Below are 20,366 nucleotides of genomic sequence, written 5' to 3'. Positions count from 1 at the left end.
AAGGGATATGGGGATAGTGCAGGAAAGTGGAATTGAGGTAGAAGATCAGCCATGATCTTATTGAATGGCGGAGTAGGCTCGAGGGGCCGAATGGCCTACTCCTGCTCCTAATTCTTATGTTCTTATATCCACTCTCAATAGTACCCTGAAATATAACTCACTCCCCTCTCCTCAGGGTCCCACCTCACATTTAACAATTCTCTTTTTACTGATATATTTGTAGAATACTTTACTATTCTTTTCAATGTTTTTTGAGATGCAATGTGTACAACAATGATTTGGATACAGGGCTATAGGGAGTGGTATTCAAATCTGTAGACAAAATAGGAAGCATAGTAAATAATTCTGAGGACTATAGGAAGCTGCAAGGAGAGATTGATAAGTTACTGGCAAAAAAGTGGCAGATGGAATTCAACATGATGAATCGTTGCTTCTCTTATCCCTTTCTTAATCTATTTTCTCAGATTCTCTCTTATTTTTTATCAAGCCTCTTGACCCCATATGCCCTTTCCCCTTTTAGTTTGTTTCTAATCTATTTATCCACAGCATTCTGAAACTTGAACTTGTCCCCTATTTTAAATGGCATATATTTATTCTGCAACTTTCCAATCTCCTCTTTAAAAATATCCCATTGTTGATCTACAGCCCAGAGTGCCGATATCAGTTTCCACCTCGCCTCAGCTAGCTCACTCCTCCCCTTTTCTAAAATCTGCCCTATTCCAATCTGCTGCCCTTGTGTTTGTACTAAGTTTTTCCCTTTGTATTTGGACCTTAAACCTGATCGTATTATGGTCACTACTCCCGAGGTGCTCACTCAAATTTAACTCCTTCACCTGATCTATTTCATTACTCATAACTAGATCTAGCAACGCCTCTCCCCTTGAAGGCTTACAGACACACTGCTTGGGGAAGGAGTCCTACACACGTTTTAGGAATTCCATTCCCTTTTCCCTGTTTACTCCCTCCCTGTCCCAATCAATGAGCGATAATTAAAATCTCTTAGAGCAGTAATGTTATTCCGACTGATCTTCCTGATTTCCCTCTCACAATTAAGGGATCTGTAGTACAATCCCACTAATGCAACAATCCCTTTTATCTTCTTTCTCTAACCATACTGACCGTGTCTCAACCTCTTTAGGGTACATCAGTCCTCTCTACAACAGGTATTCCCTCCTGCACCAATATTACTGCTCTTCCTCCTTTCTTACCCATTCTGTCTCTCCTGAAAAATATTATAACCCGGGCAGGAATATTTTCCACTCCTGCCCAGTTTGCAGCCAAGTTTCTGTTTGTCCAAGCTAACACATCAAACCTTTATCTCAATCTTTTTCCTGCGTATAACTGGCCAATTTGATTATCCTCTTCTACTCCCTATATTCCTTCTGCATGCTATCCCTTTGTGCTAAATTATTTTTTATTTGTATATTTATCTCATCTATTCCTACCCTCTCTACTTGCTTTTTCTGATTGTTTTTATTTTCCCTGCCCCCTCCCTAGTTTAAATGGCTTCACCCCTATTTATCCATTTTGCCAGTCCATCAGCTCCCTTCCTGGCCAGATGTAGCGGAATAGCTCCCATCTTCCCCAGAACTGCGGCCAATGCCCCACAAAATGGAAACCCTCTTCCTGACCCCTTGAGCTAGATGTTGAGATCCCTAATCTTCCCTATTGTAGCACATGGCTGGGGCAGTAATCCAGCGATTACCACCCTTGAAGCTCCCAAACCTTCTTCCTCATCTCCTGTTGCAGAACATAAGGCGTTTCCTTTCCTATATCTTTGGTTCCCCCATGGATTGCAATGACTTTCCCTCCCCTTCCATAATCTTTTCAGTCATTCCGAAATGCCCCTTACCCTAGCACCTGGAAGGCAAAACACCTGGGACTCTACCTGGACTGCAAAATATAGTGTCTACCCCTCTATCGAGACTTTATTCCTGACTAAATTGCTAATCTCCTCCCACTCACCTTGAGCCATCTCATGTTTTTTGGTGCCAGCGTAATCCATTTGATGGTTCTGCCCAAAGTCCTCAACCTCCCCACAGGAATGCTTCAAAACTTGTTGGGTAATTTGCTCTGGACGTTCCTGCTCCAGCTTGTCCCTCTTCACTTTCCCTGACCTGTGAATGGTCACCACTCCTTCCTCCCCCACTGCCTGTTCCCTGTCTCTCCGTGAGGTGACTACCCTCTGAAACTCCAGAAACCTCTCTCCCTCCCTGATGTCTTGGATTGTCTCCGACTCCACCTCAAGTTCGGAGATCTTGAGCTCAAATAATCTCAGTTGGAGACACTTCCTGCCGATGGGTTTGTCCGAGTTAACATCTGTGACGTGACTGTCTGTGTGGAGTTTGCACATTCTCCCCGTGTTTGCGTGGGTTTTCTCCGGGTGCTCCGGTTTCCTCCCACAGTCCAAAGATGTGCGGGTTAGGATGATTGGCCATGATAAATTGACCCTTAGTGGTAGGGGGATTAAATACGTGGGGCTACGGGGATAGGGTGGGATATGTGTTGGTGTAGGGGTTACGGGGATCGGGTGGGATATGTGTCGGTGCAGGCTCGATGGGCCGAAATGGCCTCTATCTGCACTGTGGGGTTTCTGTGACATCTGTGACTCGACACTCCCACATCACGCAGGATAAGCACATCTCTGTCCCTCCCTGAGCTGCCATTCTTACTATAAATTGTCAAGTTATAGTTAAGTTTATATTCTTATTGACTTAAATTTCAATTAAGCTACTGTGCTCCTACTTCCCCTTCGGCTCCGAATTCCCACTCTAGTTAAATGCTCGTTATGGAAGTATAGTTTTCACTCTGTCCTCAGTCCCTCTGTCCTCTGATCTCAGCCAGGGCAGTGATGGGGGGCGGGGGGGGGGGGTGACATAAAATTTGCCTCAATGTCCCCAAGCTAGGGAAGAGCAACAGTATGTAGCCGGGATTTCTGGCCCTGCTCACTATTCTGTGGCTCTTGCTGGAAAGTGCTTGTGGATCTGTGATGGCCTCCATGGCTGAATAGGCCTCTAATGCAGTGTCCAGCCTCACACATAAGTGACAGTATGGGACGGCTGTCAGCACCAACAGAGATATTTTAGAGGAAAACATTTTGTTTCAGCAGAGCTTCCGAGCTGGGCAAAAACTGGTGCTTTCACAGTGCAGAGAGAGGAAGGGCCCGCAAGAACTCCAAGCACTGCTCCTGTTTATTCAAAAGCCTTTGTTCACTTTTTATTGGAACTTTGCTAATTGCCAGTGGGGTTCTGTCCCAGTGCCGAGCAGGTGCCCCAGCCTATAGCTGCTCTTCCATCTGACGCTGCCACACAGCGGGACAAAGGCACCTACCAGTCATTACTTGTCCGATTCCACCCTTTTATGAGTTGCCTCCCCAGGGTTGTCCTGTTTAATAACTTTCTGTTTTACAGAAAAACTGCAAACTTTTTGAAAATCTGCTGCTCCATACTTAGATATATTTATAAATACATGAGATCTGTAATATTTTATTTAAGAAGACAGATTTCTACTGCTCTCCACCCCCCCTCCCCCTCCCCACACCCAACCCCCCTTTTCTTCCGTTTAAATCTCCATCGCATTGCTGGAGCCTAAATCTCACAGATCTGTTCAAGTGCCGTGATGTGTAATGGGCTGGAAATCAGCCAAAGCCCCTGATCTGTGTGAACAGGGGCGCGATTCACCGCAGAAGGCGTGGTCAGTCATCTATTGAAATCCTTATAAAGAACCTTAAGAGGTGAGGCTCTCTTCCACTCAGCCTGTTCCCGGTCTGAAGGCTCCCTGCCTGTTTGTACTCAGAACACCGTCCCATCCCAAAGCATGTCTTCCTATCGGGTTTCCAGCAACACAGCCTCTTACAGGAGGACATTTGGCGGTCCCTCCGTGTCCCCCATCTCGGTCTCCAGGCTGTCCAGCTCTGGCCGGCTGCTGACTTCTCCATCTTCTCTGTCCACCATGAGGAGCACGTCCTACCGGCACAGGTCCAGCACTCCGGCCACTGCCAGGATCTCCTACGACAAGGTGGACTTCTCGGTGGCGGACGCCCTCAACCAGGAGTTCCTGACTACTCGGACCAACGAGAAGGTGGAGCTGCAGGAGCTGAACGACCGCTTCGCCAACTTCATCGACAAGGTGAGGTTCCTGGAGCAGCAGAACGCCGTGCTGGTAGCCGAGCTCAACCAGCTGAGATCCAAAGAGCCGAGCAGGGCTGGAGATATCTACCTGCAGGAGATCAGGGAGCTGAAGAGGCAACTGGACCTGGTGGTCAAGGACAGGGACCGTGTCCAGGTGGAGAAGGACAACCTAGCCGAGGATCTGCAGAACTTCAGACAACGGTAGGCGACCTTTGTACAAAGGAAAGGGAGTTCTTTTTAAACGAACGGGACTGCGAAAATAAGAACCTCATACTTTCTGCATTTTAAAACCGAATCTAAGGGCGGGAGTGGTCTTGCTCCAAAATCATTTTATTTGGAAAAAAAAATCTCCGTGCAAAATAATCCCAGACATGTCTTTTGCAATGTGTTCTCCCAGTGTAGTGCTTTAGTACAATGAGATTGCAAATATACAATTGAATATCTTTTTTCCAGGATTCTTTGAAAGGGTTAGAATGTTTAACCAATCTAGTTCTAAGAAGGGGAGGGGCGGAGAGCACAATACAAACCCGTTACAAACGGAAAAGTCGCACAAAGCAGGGTGGACAAAGCGAGGGTGAAAGGCCACGTCTTATCCCAGTCCACATGTGCTCGGAGATCTCTGAACTTGCCTATTACAAACATTTTTATACATCCCCTTCAAGTAATTGGGCACTTTTTTTAATGTTTCAATAAAAAATTATAGAAAGTGGCGAAAAGAAAACGTTTGGGACTAGGAGATCTGCAAAACAAGTGTTCCGAAGGTGGTAGAGTAACTTCCAACAGACTGAAATAAACTGAGGGAATAGTTTAAAAGGACAGTTGAGATGTCAAGAAATTAAATGGCATAAAAATGATAGAAAATGCAAGGTAAGTTATGTGGGGAAGTTAAGAAAGTCGGGCTTGTTTTCTTTGAAAAAGGGGAGAGTTCCAGGTAACCTAATTGAAGTTTTCAAGATTGTGAAGGGAATTGATAAAGTTGATCCAGGCAAATTGTTCACAGTGATGAAGGGTTCAAATAGCATGGGGACACAAGCTAAACACAAGGAAGTTAGGAGTCAGCCCGAAATTGGGCTGTGGGAGGACAATGAATGGGACAGTATAAATGGGGGCAAGAGACAATTAAATGTAAGAGATTTAGAACAGAGGGCAGGAGAAACTTCTTCACACAGAGAGTTGTGAGTCTGTGGAATTCACTGCTAGGGTTAGTGGTTGAGGCAGAAGCTATGTCCACATTCAAGATTAGATTGGACAGGAGGATGAAGGAAAAGGGGCTGAATGGATAGGGGAACAGGGTGGGTAGATGTGGTTAGGACTGTTTGCTTAGATGGAGGGTAAATGCTAACATGGACTGGTTGGGCCGAAGGGCCTGTTTCTGATTTCTAATTTCTCGGTATGTGTTTCTGGAAAAGGGATTAAGGGATATGGTCAGAAGGTTGATCTATGAAAAAGGGACAGGTTTGTTGGGCCAAATTACCTTTTTCTGTTGCTAAAAATTCTTATTTAAAAAAAAACCCAACAAAACCTTTCAACAACAATAAAAAGGGCAACTAACTTCACATGTACCTTGTTATTTTCCACAATCCTTACCAGTCATATTTTACAGCAGTGAAGATAAAAATGGTATTACACAGGGGGCTTAGTACAGAGTGGAAAGATGTGGATGTTTGGCAGCGGTTTCCCACATGGTGAGTTCCCTATCTCAGCCAGGCCAGTGTAGGGAGACACAGAGTCGAGTTCAGGTGCTTCCTCACAAGGAGGGAGTAAAAGTCAGGCAAAGTCACCCTCGCACATCTCCGTTGGTTTGTCTCAGAATGGTCTGAGAGCAACCCACCCACCTGCCCTCTTGGTCGCTGGTATGAGGAAACCAAGAAAGAGGAAAGGACAGGGGGGAAATCTTTACAAAGAATTGCACCTGAACTATGCAGGCCAGAAGGTCTCAGGCTTGTTAGCTGATCGCAGTCAGGGTTCCCATTCCTGATTGCTGCCCCTGCTGGAAGATGCGCTTATGTGGACATTGGATGAAGATAGGACCAGGCTCGATTGTGATGCACTTCATGGTGGAAAAGACTGCTGATACTGACTGTCAAAGCTGACGCATGAAGAATGGGCACCTGGTACCAGACGGTGGTGCCTGTGGAACAGTATTCCCAGCATGAGTTCAGGAAAGGAAGAGAGAAAATTGGGGGTGGGCGGGGGGGTGGGAGGGTGTGGTGATTGAGGGAAGAGGAAACCAGATGCCTCCCCACAGGGAGGGAAAATTGCAGGGTGAGTAATCACAGCGCTGCTTTCCAGCACCTCCTAGTGGCTGGTTACAGAACAGCATTGGTGGAGGCCTGGGAGTACATGGTCTACTCGCTGATCCACAGGATAAGGTTGACTTGGGAGACTAGACAGGGAGAATATAGGAGAGGGGGAAAGCAGTGTAGAATATGCTACATTGATGGGTCAGGGATCCACAAACTTCATGTTGAAAAGAGATGTGCTCTCCACCATCTTTATGAAGCAACTTTGTGGCCACAAAGTCAACTCTTCAAGGTGGTGCCCAATACAGTGGCCCATATTTTGCGGTCAAAATAATGGTGAGGCTAGCAGTGCTCACCGCTATTAAAAAGTAAATCGGAGAACAACTTCCGGCGACTGCACATGTGTAGTTAAACGCGGAAATCAGGAAGTTGCTGTCCAAGTTGCCCTGCTCCTCCAGAAGCTGCACTATACCGGTATCTCACCGAGAGACTCGACATTGAAACACATGGAAGGGCGTGAAGTTGGGGTACTTACGTGATAGATACCCACTAAACACGTCAGAAAAAGTTAGGGCTTGCTAAGTCCTAATTTTTAATGGCATGTTAAGTCCTAATTACTGCCAAACAACCTCACTGGGACTGAAAATCAACTTTTACAAGTGTGGAGTCTCATTCCTTCAGATTTTAATTATTGTTGGAGATTTAAAAAAAAATAAAAGAATGTAAATACTTTTTAAAAAACTTTTTCTTTCTGTCTCTTTTATCTCTCTTTCTCTTAAGCCCATCTTTCTTTCCCTCTCTTTATTTCACTTTCTGAACATGATTTGGCAGTGAATTAACTATTCTAATTTACACTTCCAGTTCAGACTCTGCGTGGCTCAGTAAGAGTTCTTCAATCTGATTGGTTAAGGAGACACACTGTTGCTTGCTCTGTTCACATAGGTCCCAGGTGCCCTGTAAAGGGCGCGGTGCTGAAATGGATTTCTAATCACCGCCAGTTCCATAGAAAAGCCTATAGAAAGTCTGTGGGCACATGTAAGTGCAATGAACGACTGGCGCTATTCAATCGCCCATGACCGCAAAATCCAGGCCACTGTGTTTCAGCTAGACAGCATACAAATCAAAAGGTTTCAAAGCCAAAGTACTGTAAAAACAAATGGTTGAAGGCTTCTGCCTTCCTGGCACTCAGTCAATGAGGCTAAAAAAAATAACTGGCTTCAGGTTTAGTCCATGTATCATTTTCATTGAAAGGCCCTGCTCATCATCGAAGATGTTTGATAGGGGCAAGTGGTCAGTGTTTTAGTTCTAGTACGCAAAATACATTGAGATATTAAATAACCATATCTGGGATTCTTGATCTCTTTTATTGTCAGGATAAAGTGCACTGATTGCATCCACAATCCAGTGCAGTGCTGAGGGAGTGCTATATTATTGGAGGTGCCATCATTTGGATGAGACTGAGGTCCCATCTGCCTGTTTAGGTGGATGTAAAAAAATCCCATGGCACTACTTGAAGAAGAATAAGGAGTTGTCCTGGCAAATATTCCTCCTGCAACCAACACTACTGTTGATTTGTCTCAGATGGTGTTTGTGCGACCTTGCTGTGTGCAGATTGGCTGCTGCATTTTCCTACATTACAATGACAACTTTAATTCAAAATTAATTATTTGGCTGCAAAGCGCTTTAGGCTGTCCTGAAGATGTAAAAGGTGCAATAGAAACAGCTTGAGGGACCTCCCAAAATTCTCAACCTTGTCAAGAGATGCGGTTGACATTTAGACAGCTGAATGCTGATCTTTTCAACATGGAGGTCAACACTTGGCACAGCAGACATTTTGAGGTGTTTTTCTTGGTGTTTGGCAGGGTGCAGGCACGTCAAGCTCTCTCAGTTCTACAGTTTGGAAACGAGGGAAGCCATATTGACAAGGGCTTGAATGAACCTGACTTAATTCTTCACCTCATCTATCAGATAGACCTTTCCTGTTAGGCAACTAATGGTTACCAACTGCAACAAGATAATCAACATCTGTCATTAGCATATTCTACTAACTATTTAAAGATGAATTTGGGCAGCCATGAAAAAATCCATACTTACTTGGGATTACAATAGCTGGGCCATTGACTTTGAAATAAGGGCCAGTAGTTTTCTATGTGCGCTAGCCTTGGCCATGAAATCAGAAATGTTGGAGGCAATTTTAACATAACTTTGTTGGGAGACTGACGCGATCTGGTGCAATGCAGGTTTTACACCCCGCCCCGTATTACTCTCCATTGAAACCCAATCCCGTGGGTTTCCCACCCCGCGAGCTTGGTTAAAGTTGTTTTTGATCCTTAACTGAAGGACTCTGTGTATTGGGAATTCATAGCTGGGTGAGTGCTTTCCATTAACCATTAATCCTTAGCCCTGCTTGTGGCCCCGTTAACTGTGATCTCTTGTTAAATGTTTCTCAAAAGCACCATTTTCCCTCATTTATTAGTCTGTCAGTCTGTTCCATTACTGAAGTGTAGACTAATTGAAGGCGTTTCCCTTTTAGTGTCCAGTTTTCCATCCTGCGACCTCATTCACAGATGGTATCTACTGGGGACTGTATCTGTGCAAATATCAAAAAGCAAAGCAAATCATTGTTCTGACACATTAAAGCCGGGAGTATCTATTCAGCACACTGACCTTCCATATGTGTTTGTTTTCAGCTTCACTGTTACATAAAATAAAATGTAATGATAATGGTAGTGTGACAGTCGAGAATACTACCAGATACGTGACTGAATTGAACAACTCATCAGAAAGGCAAATATCGATACGTCAATTATATATTAACCTCTGTTTAGACAAATGCTTGTCTGCCCCCAGACATTGAGCAGTGTAATTCCATGTGTTACCCATTGCTTTTTGATAGGAATCAATGAAATGAGGAAAGATAATGAGACATTTGGATCAAGTCAGCAAACTAGCTCCTGGAGCCTGATGCTTTTAGTGTTGCTCCATTGACTGGGTCCTCTTCTGGGAAATTAATGTAATCTTCAGGGTGGATTTAAAAGGCATGGGGTTCCATTGGCTTCTAGCTAAAACTGTACAGTGCCCTGTTCAGACCGCACCTCGAGTACTGGGTTCAGTTTAGGTCACCAAGACATAAGGGAAACAATCAAACCCTGGAGATGGTGTAGAGAAGAGCCACAAGGCTGATCTCCAACGTCAAAGGATTGAGTTATGAGGATTCACTGGAGAAACTGTGGGTGAAAGAGGACCTTACAAAAGTGTGCAAGATGCAAAATGGCATAGATAAGGCTAATCTGATGCACTACATCAAGCTATGCCAGGATATTAGAACCAAGTGGCATAGGTTATAACTGCTACTGAATTCCCATCATTCAGCTCAGCAGTAACAATGGGGCCGAATGAATAAAAAAAATGTATTCATTGATGGGATGTGGGCGTCGCTGGCTAGGCCTGCAATTAGTGCCCATCCCTAATTGCCCTTGAGAAGATGGTGGTGAGCCGCCGCCTTGAACCGCTGCAGTCCATATGATGTAGGTACACCCACAATGCTGTTAGGAAGGGAGTTCCAGGATTTTGGCCCAGCGACAGTGAAGGATCGGCGATACAGGTCCAAGTCAGGATGGTGTGTGGCTTGGAGGGGAACTTGTAGGTGGTGATGTTCCCATGCGTCTGCTGCCCTTGTCCTTCTAAGTGGTAGAGGTCGCGGGTTTGGAAGGTGCTGTTGAAGGAGCTCTATTGCTGTTGGTTCTGAACTAGCCTGGCCGCTTCAGTCATCTGTATCCCTATCTGTGACAAGTCACTCTTGGCATTGTCCTTTCAGTGCTGCCTTGGTCTTCCTCGGCTTCGTGCTCCATGTACCTCTGTACGCAGGGCCACGAAAGGTATTCCAGCCGTTTCCATTCTTGAAACATGCCTAAACCATCTTTCTTGGACCTTCTGTATAAGCGTTGTTTCTTGTCCAAGTCATGTTCTTATTATATCATTCCTGATTCTTTGCATCCTGGACATTCCCAGTATTCCTCTCAACCAACTCATCTCTGCTGTTAGTATCTTTTGCTCGTCAACTTTTCCCATGTTCCAACACTCAGCTCCGTATAATAACATGGGGACAACCATCGCTTCATAAACTCTTACCTTCGTTTTTACTGAAATATCTTTAGGCTTCCATATCCTGCTTTACTGGTGAAAGGAAAATTTAGGACCGAGACATTGTAGCATTGGTAGGGGGAGGGAAAGTGAGTGCTGGGATAGGCCTGGATCCTGGGACAGTGTGGATCGTTCCATTGTTGTTTTGATATTTTGATATTAATGAGAAATGTTATACAAAGTTAAAAGAATTGAGTGGGAGATGTGTGTCAGCTTGGCTTAGTTGGCAGAAGATTGCGGGTTCAAGTCCTGCTCCGTGATTTATACACATAATCTATGCTGACACACCCATGCACCGCGGGAGTGCTGCTGCATTACTAGAGGTGCTGTTCTTCAGGGATTAGGAGTTGGACCACAGGATTATTTTTCTCCTTTCTAGCCTGGGGCTCACTAAGGCGTCCCTACCTCCACTCCAGCTGAGGCCAGTTATTGACTGGTTATTCATTTCATTGCTGTTGGTTGGATCTCCTAGCCAACATTCCTTCCTCAACCAAGACTGGCCTGGTCTGTATGGCTCAGTACTTCACCAGGCAGCGCATTTACCCATTGCTGGGGGGACAGCCCGCCAGTGATTCCTTAAACGATCATTGAGGCTTTTGGGATAGGGTCTGTTGTACACAAAGTTAAATGTGAATTACCACAGAAAAAGGAGGACAACAACGGGACTTAGTATAAAAGTGGCAAAAAAATTAAATAAAGTTGCACCTCCCATTCTCCGGGTTCCAAGAGCGTTGAGGCTCCTTGCTTGTCCATATAGAAAAATATATAGACAACCATCCACAGTGATTGAGTCAGCTTTATTCTTGAATGCAGAAGAGTTAACACAACAGAGGAATCCCAGTTACTTTTCTGAGCCTGCGCTATGTGCAGCCACAGATGGCTCATACTGCAGAGGAGCACACCTTTCCTACCTTAGTTTAACTAGCACAGAAGTGCCCAAGCTTTTTTGTCTTTGTGGGCCACTTAGGCACGTACCACAGAGACTCATTGCCACATATAACGTTTAAGCCCATACTCTTATTCATTTACATACATTTCAAGCTGCTGATAGTAACAGATCGTGGTGCCTGGGCTCTAAGCTCTGGAATTCCCTCCCTAAACCTCTCCGCCTCTCCACCTCTCTCTCCTCCTTTAAGACGCTCCTTAAAACCTACCTCTTTGACCAATCTGCCCTAATATCTCCTTATGTGGCTCGGTGCCAAATTTTGTTTGATAATCGCTCCTGTGCAGCGCCTTGGGACGTTTTACTACGTTAAAGGCACTATATAAATGCAAGTTGTTGTTAGTTGAAGACAGGGTTTTGGATCAGCTGTGTTGCCCTCCACAGTTAAATAGGCCGCTGAAGCTCATTGTCAAGGCCCACACATGAAGAATGTCCTTTTAATTGAGGTACGAGAGGGCTTCTGGTGTTCTGGGAACCAGATTCCAGCAAACAGAGGAAGAGATAAAGGGCTACTGGCAAAAAAAACCCTTCTGCTTATCCAATAGCCCACTTATCCTGCTTTGGAGGCAGCACTTCAGTCTAAATGAGGTGGCATGACTACTTCTGGAGACCCAGAACGTGCAAAGCATTGCTCGTGGTATGAAGTATAGAGGCAGGAGGTTGAAATTTTGAACCCTGAATTTAATAAGAAACCACTCGGCCGGTAACAAGTTAAAACATGCGAGGGGGTAGAATTATTCAGGCCGCTATTGTGTAGCTCCATTGTAAATGCATTCAAAGTGAACGTGCCACTGCACATAGCAACCAGAGCAACTCTTTCCCCCATGCTGTTGCTTTCAGGAATTACCTCACTAACGCTGACTCTTTCCTGTAGGGTAACCATGTGTGAACATGTTTTTAGGCAGTCAAGGTTCAGAGCTTAAACTATTTTTTTTAAACCCAGAGTCACCATGCAACATGGTTAGGTGGTGGGAGCTGTTTGTAAATGAACAGTTTTTTTTTCTTTTACTAGATCCTTTAGTTTGCCAAGTCCTACTGATAAACACGTCTGGGAGTTTGGGGTCCAAATTATTTCCCCCCAATAAAGGTCAGTTGGCGTTGCATCCTATTTGCTGTACCCTGGGAACTTAGTTACCCTAACTAGCTGGGCCTGGACTGATGTGCTACTAAATTCACAAGATCACAAGATGTTAGTGTTCCTGTTGTTAATAGTCCCCTCGATGGTTTAATTACACTGCTCAAGTCATGGCGATCAGGAAGGCCCCAGGTTCAATTCCTGGCCTGCACTTAGTTAGCTGAGCCTGCGGAGAGGCCTTGCAATTGATCTGGGCCAGGGAGGGGATAAAGCAGCCAGGATCCCTGCTCCTGGTCGCTAAGCAGTGACTCCTGCTGGAGAGTGTCGGGTGAGGACAGGATTGGGGTCGGCTGTGATGCCTCCACAGTGAAATAGCCTGCTAATGCGAACTGCCAAGGTTCAAACGTCAACAATGGTCGACTTGGGTGAGGTACCAGAGGGCTGTTGGCACCCATGGAACCATGGCCTGCACCCCAGCAAGATACAGTGCCCACAGGAGAGGAGGGGACATCATTTGGGGGTGTATTTTGAATTCTGAGTACAGGTCTCAAAACAACAGCCTTCTAAAACATTTGGCCAACAGAGACCCCTACTGGTTGATTAGGAATCTCGTTTTATTCTGACACTAACCCTTTGAATACAAACATGAGTTTCCCTGGTATTAGCTTCCAAAGCTTGGCTCAGTTCATGCAGGAAGGATGTTCCCAATAGCCGGGGAGTCCAGAACCAGGGGTCACAGTCTAAGGATAAGGGGTAAGCCATTTAGGACTGAAATGAGGAGGAATTTCTTCACCCAGAGAGTGGTGAACCTGTGGAATTCTCTACCACAGAAGGCAGTGGAGGCCAATTCATTAAATATATTCAAGAAGGAGTTGGATATATTTCTTAAGACTAAAGGGATCAAGGGATATGAGGAGAAGGCATGATCTCATTGAATGGCGGAGCAGGCTCGAGGGGCCGAATGGCCTACTCCTGCTCCTATCTTCTTCTATGTAGCATGGTTGCCTCTGAGTCAGAAGGTTATGGGAGGTTGCGTCCCACTCCAGGACTATCAGCTGATAATCTAGACTGATGTTCCAGCGCAGTACTGAGGGAGTGCTGCGTCGTGGGAGGTGCTGTTCTTTGGCCGAGTTGTTAAAACGAGGGCTCCACCTGCCTGCTCCGTTGGATCAGGTAGACATTAATGATTCCATGGCACTGTTCAAACAAGAGCAGGGAGTTCTTCTGGTGTCCTGGCCAACATATCTCCCTCAGAAAACACCACCAAAACAGATAACCTGGCTCAACACATAGCAATTTTTGTGGGATCTTGCTGTGCGCAAAGCGACTGCCACATTTGCCTACATAGTGACAATCTCTGCATGTCGAAGTAATTCATTTTGAAGCACTTGGAGATGTGACATGGTGCAATAAAAGTGCAAGTCTTTTTTTACATTTTTACCTTAACCACTTCGCTGTGCACCATTTGCCGTAGCTAGAGCGGAGAAGCCTCAAGGTTCCACACCTCCCCACAGCAGCATGGCTGAGATGGGGCAACTCGGTGGAGATGGGGATCGAACATCTGAGGTTTTATTGTCTGGCGGGGAGACTCAGTAACGTTCACGTGTAATTGTGCTGCAGGTTGGAAGAGGAATCCCAGAAGAGAGAGGATGCCGAGAATAATCTGGTATTGTTCAGGAAGGTGAGTGACTCAGACCGACAGGCAATGCACAAACTCCCCTCCCCTCCTGAAGGCTTTGACTCTTAAGGGGTATACAGTGAAACCTGTACAAATGGACACTCGCAAAAAAACGGACATCTTCAAAAAATGGACACTTATTGAGAGACCCAAATAACTTACGTAGTAAGATATACAAGAGGCACCCTGAAACTCGCAAATTACAAGCTACGGACAGCCTTCAATGCACCAAGCCCTTTTACAACTCAAAACACGAGACCTGCAGGTCAGCACGAGGCGGCAGTGGGTGAACGAAAGGGCTTTTGCGGAATGGGGGGCTCTTTACCCAGCATCCATAGCGCCCGAGAAATGGCTCTATCTCGGAGATTGAATGCTTGCACGGCTCTGCTGCTATGGATGCTGGGTAAAGAATTCTACTGAAAATTGCTACAGTACATACAATGATCATTTTGAAAATAAGGACACCTGTAAAAACAAAAGTCTCTAAGGTGTCCATAATTTACAGGTTTCACTGTAGTTCCATGCATGCCAACATAAAAAATACTCACAAAAGCTGACCCAGAAAACCTGACACCTCAAAAACAGCCATGGATATGGGCCAGTGTTTTGGGGGATCTTATTCCGTGATTCATTTTGTTTTTCTGTGTAAACTGAAATCCTTTGCGTATGACGTGTGAAAATAAGTGGTTACACTGAGAATGCAGTGGGATATGAGCTGGACAGGACAGACTAGATGCAGGAAGGATGTTTCTGATGGCCGGGGAGTCCAGAACCAGGGGTCATAGTCTAAGGATAAGGGGTAAGCCATTTAGGACTGAAATGAGGAGGAATTTCTTCACCCAGAGAGTGGTGAACCTGTGGAATTCTCTGCCACAGAGGGCGGTGGAGGCTAGTTCATTAAATATATTCAAGAAGGAGTTGGATATATTTCTTAAGGCTAAGGGGATCAAGGGATATGGGGAGAAGGCAGGGACAGGGTACTGAATTTGGATGATCAGCCATGATCACATTGAATGGTGGAACAGGCTCGAGGGGCCGAATGGCCTACTCCTGCTCCTATCTTCTATGCTTCTATGTTTTTCATAACTTGATCTGCAGGCAGACCCAATATTCCACCAGTTGTACTGTAGGAAAAAACGAAAGTACACAAATGTGTGGTATTTGCAGATATATTTGAAGAGGAAAGTGAGCACTTGTGGGAAAAATGTATTTCTGAGGGAGTCTGATTTCGGAACAGGCTCAAGGGACTAAATGGCCTCCTCCTGCTGCTATGCCCGTACCTGCCGCCTGATAACGTACCGTCATGGGAGGGAGTCAGCTCATCGTGCAGTCACGCATTGCGTCAGCAATCCGGGGCGACCCAGGACGAACGGGCAGGCGGAGCGACAACTTTCAAATGCGCGCTGATTTTTTTTTGGGAATGCGGCAAGCGCCAACCGTCAACATGGAAAACTGACCATTGGCATGTTTGGAGCGTCAGTACTGCTGTTTGTGCCCGCGCCTGTAAAATAAGGGGGGAAAATCTACGGGAAATGGGAGTCACGTTCCTGAACCTCTTTGTTGTAGCCGTGCTCAGTGCAAATAAACAAGAAAGGCACATTCCCAATTGGCAAGGGTATGGCTATATTTTGGCTAAGCACCGAGGCTTTCACGCGGCCAGCAATGTATTTCATTCAGAACAAGTCTCTTTTAATCAGACTGCGAAAAAAAAAGTGGAAAACCTTTTGACCCCAGCCCCCTTAAAGGACTTTTCCAGTGTTGAAGCTGTGGACCCCACCCAGTGGTCTCTGACTCATTTTAAGCCCCAACATTCACCTTCGAGTATCCCTTTGCCGCCAAAAGCACCCTCCCAGTCACCTGACGTTCCTCAGTCAAATATTGTCACTTTGTGTTCCACCAAATTCTTACATAGTCCAAGATGCTGTAAAGGGAGACGCCTGTAATGGTAACCGTCTCTGTCACCCCTTTATCCTTTAGCATTGTTGATTGGAAGAAATCAGGATTCAAAGCTTCCTTCCACACTAGGAAGCAAGAAATGGTCTTTAAGGATGAATGGTGCCTGGGGGATGTGGGGATGATTTTATACCTTGGCCTTGAATTTCCTTGGGGCCTGCAGGACTATTGTACCCATAGCTGGGCGGAACTTCCACCCACTGGCCCCAGGTGCCTGCTGGATTTCCCACAGTCAGGGTATTTACAGAAAGTGGGCAGTCAGGAACTTAAAATGGGTGGGGGAGGCGGCTGCGATCGTTAGAGGACCGACCCAAAGAAAGATCCAGCCTTTTGTTTTGCAGTAGGCCTGGCTTCCGTGGCTCAGTGGGTAGCACTCTTGCCTCGGAGTCAGAAGGTTGTGGGTTCAAGTCCCACTCCAGAGACTTGAGCACAAACTCTAGGCTGACACTCCAGTGCAGTGCTGAGGGAGTCGTCGTTGTACGTGTCTTCACACTGTTCCCTTTGGGGAACTGTATGAAGTGGTGGAAGGATTTCTGGCCGCGATTAACGCTCCTTCCATGACCGTAACCATCTTCGTACCAGCCATTAGGGTGGTTAGTCCTATGGCGGGAGGGTTTTACGGGCTCCCACAACTCCTACGAGGGGGGGGGGCCACCCACACCCACGGACGCAAGTATCCCGCTGGATGTCAACCCAGAATTTAGAGCTGGAGCTCTGACTCCACTTGCCGGGACTGTCTGGAGTGGGGTTCGAAACCCTACACCTTCTGGCCCAGCGGCGGGGATGGTACCGCTATGCCAAAGGCCCACTCCCGCTGAGGGAGTGCTGCACTGTCGGAGGTGCCGTCTTTCAGGATGAGACATTAAACCGAGGCCCCATCTGCTCTCTCAGGTAGATGTAAAAGATCCCATGGCACTATTTCAAAGAAGACCCGGGGGAGTTAACCCTGGTGTCTTGGCCAATATTTATCCCTCAATCATCATCACTAAAAAACAGATTATCTGGTCATTTATCACATTGCTGTTTGTGGGAGCTTGCTGTGCGCAAATTGGTTGCCGGGTTTCCTGCATTGCAACAGTGACTCCACTCCAAAAAGTACGTCATTGGCTGTGAAGCGCTTTGGAACATCCTGAGGTCGTGAAAGGCGCTATAGAAATGCAAGTCTTTCTTCTTCGCCCTCCCAGCAAGTGCCATCCTTGAGCTAACTACCTGCCGGCAGCTCCAAGTGAGTTGATCGCTGCGGTCACTTCTGGCTTCTCGTGATCATGTACGCACAGACGAGAAGCGTGGGCCTGTCCGGGATAACCTTGGGCAGAGGAGTCAGGCGGCACGGGGCATACGTCACTGCGCAAGCGCACAATCGCAGAACAAGATGGCGGGCCGCTTTGGAAGAGGGGTTAGATGGTAGCCGAAGCGCTGATTTTTGTCAGCAAATGCTGATGTGCGAAAGCAATCCGTAAGCACCAACTACCAGCGCAAAACACTGACGGTTGGCATGTATGCAGTGCCACAGGTGCCTGCCACCCTCTGGCACCATGCCCATGTGGCCGTTCTTCGTGTGGACCTTGATAGTGAGTGACATCAATAGCAACAACTTACATTCATGCGCTGGCTTTCATGCACAAAAATGTCCTAAGGGTGCGCCACTAAATAGAATAAATGGGGACACGGACTCCAAGCCAGGGAGGGAGAGATTAGGATGGGTGACCAGAAGCTTGAACAAAGAGGTGGGTTTTGAGAAGGGTTTTGAAGGTGGAGAGAGAAGTGGCGGACTTTAGTGAGGGAGTTCAAGAGACACTTCTTCGCGCAAAGGGTGGTAGAAGTGTGGCACTCTCTCCCACAAGAAGCAGTAGATGCGAGCTCAATTCATCATTTTAAAACTGAGATCGATGGATTTTTGCTGACCAAGGGTATAAGGGGATATGGAGCCAAGGCAGGTGGATGGAGTTAGGTCGCAGATCAGCCATGATCTCAATGAATGGTGGAACAGGCTTGAGGAGCTGAATGGCCAACTCATGTTCCTAAGGCCATCAGGGTATTCAACCATACAGGACATCTTAGCCGAGTCCGATTCTGCTCTCACCTGACATCCATACACGCACTTTTCAGTGGGGGGGGCGGGGGGGTGGTGGTGGTGAAGGGGATCACTGCAGAGATGTTAGAAATTTGATGAATTGTTGAGTATTGTGTGTTACTGCCTGAAACAACGTCACGGTTTCCGAGGTTAGTGGCATTTGCCATATTTGACTCTGAAAACCCACCATACCGAGCTGCAAAACCTAAGTATCTTACTTGAAGTGAGAAATTTGAATTTAAACTCACATTAAAACCAGTATTTTTAGTAAAAATGATAAGTAGAAAATTAAATCTGAAGATGATTTTATCCATCATTGAAAACTGAGAATAGCTCCGAGCAAACAACCCTATTATAACAAGCTTGAGCAGATGGATTAAAAATATGTTCTTTTCTCTTCTTATTTTGCCCTTTTCCTTTGCTCCTTTTTCTTTTTCCCCTTCTCCTTTTTCCTTTCTCCGCTTCCCTTCTGCTCTTCCCCTTCCTTTTCCCTGAACTCGAACCCCGCAGGATGTTGATGACGCGACTTTGGCCAGGTTGGAATTGGAGAGGAAGATCGAATCACTGCTGGATGAAATCGAATTTCTCAAGAAGATACACGATGAGGTGAGCTGGGTTTTTGTTGCTTTGTTTATTCGTTGCCTGCTTCAAGGGATGTCGTTAAATGGAAGGGAACCCTTTTCCTCTTTGTACCTGAAGTTCACATCCAGCGCTCCTGCCCGGGCGCAGGACAGCCGAGATGCAGTTCAAAGCTCTGTACTTGGTAACCATTCACTTCCACTGTTTTGATGGAGTCACCAGCATTTCAGACATCTCCTCCAGCTCTCCAACGCTGACGGCAAAAGCTCACAGGAACATAGGAACAGGAATAGGCCATTCAGCCCCTCGAGCCTGTACAGCTATTCAATGAGATCATGGCTGATCTACACCTCGACTCCATTTTTCCACCTTAGCTCCATATCGCCTGATACCCTTACCCAACAAAACTCTCTTGATCTCAGTCTATAAAGCTCCAATTATCCCAGCGTCCGCAGCCTTTTGGGGGCGAGAGTTCCAGATTTCCACTCCCCTTTGTGTGAAGATGTGCTTCCTGATTCCACTCCTGAATGGCCTGGCTCTCATTTTAAGATTGTGCCCCCCTTTGTTCTGAATTCCCCCCGTTAGAGTAAATAGTTTCTCTGTATCTGTGGTGTATGTGCCTTTAAGAGCAATTATGGTGTATGTGCCTTTAAGAGCCCCAAGTGTGCGTAATGCCGGTAATTGCCACTTGGGCTATATAAGCCTGTGTATTGTGTATATCCTTTAGAAACCCCCCCCCAGACTTGCTTAGTAAATACCTATGAACCAACTCCTGTCTTCAGTGTCTTTATCTACACACGGACACTACAGTGGCGACGAAGTGGAAACGGACTTACCTGCAATTCGGCAGCACCTCAAGGACATCGATTCCTCCAGCGTCCAGAAGACTCAAGGAAGTAAGAGAAACTGTGGTTTCACCAGCTGGCCAAGCTGGTGACAGGTACTGCGCTAATCCTTCCTGGGCGTCAGGCTGGAGCTCCAGCGGCGGGCTCTACAGCTGAGACAGGCAGCGAAATCGGAGGCAAGCAATAACGGACTGGGAGGGTGCACTCGAGAGACAGCCGGCGCGGCAAGCAGGTCAGCGTTTAGACCTCCGTCGGGAACGAGTCTCCAACAGTGAATAAACGGAAACCACAGTAAAACAGCGTTGTTATCGGTAGCAGCGGCGGGAAAGCGCGGGAAGCGCCATATCTTTTCTGAAATGCCTAAATCTGGTAATATTGAGGCTTTTGATGGCGAAATAGAAGATTGGACCACATACGTGGAAAGAATAGAGGTTTATTGCACTGCAAATGGAATAACATGAAAAAAAAGCTTCAGTACTTCTGAACTTAATGGGCGCGAAGACATACGGGCTGTTACGAAATTTAATCACTCCAGCCAAACCAAAGGACAAGACTTTTAAAGAAATTGTTGATACCCTGCAGGAGAATTTAAACCCAACACCGCTGCTGATAGCGGAACGATTCAAGTTCTTCAAGAGAAATCAACACAAGAATGAAAGTAACGCTGATTACCTAACCGAATTAAGAAAGCTATCAAAGTACT

General features: G+C 46.2%; 1 protein-coding gene across 1 annotated transcript in view; it reads left to right on the top strand.

Moving 5' to 3' along the window:
- The first annotated feature begins 3,622 nt into the window (after window positions 1-3,622).
- The window catches only part of prph (peripherin), a 33,911-nt gene continuing 17,167 nt past the window's right edge, over window positions 3,623-20,366 (top strand). Inside the window, exons 1-3 of the mRNA XM_085972768.1 lie at window positions 3,623-4,331; window positions 14,155-14,215; window positions 18,750-18,845. Of these exons, the coding sequence (XP_085828894.1) occupies window positions 3,817-4,331; window positions 14,155-14,215; window positions 18,750-18,845 (672 nt within the window). The 5' untranslated portion in view covers window positions 3,623-3,816. The remainder of the gene's footprint in view (window positions 4,332-14,154; window positions 14,216-18,749; window positions 18,846-20,366) is intronic.

Source organism: Somniosus microcephalus, chromosome 33 (genome assembly GCF_052327205.1).
Source record: "Somniosus microcephalus isolate GS21.2 chromosome 33, FLI_Smic_1.0, whole genome shotgun sequence".
NCBI lineage: Eukaryota > Metazoa > Chordata > Chondrichthyes > Squaliformes > Somniosidae > Somniosus > Somniosus microcephalus.
This window is presented reverse-complemented; position numbering and strand designations above follow the sequence as displayed.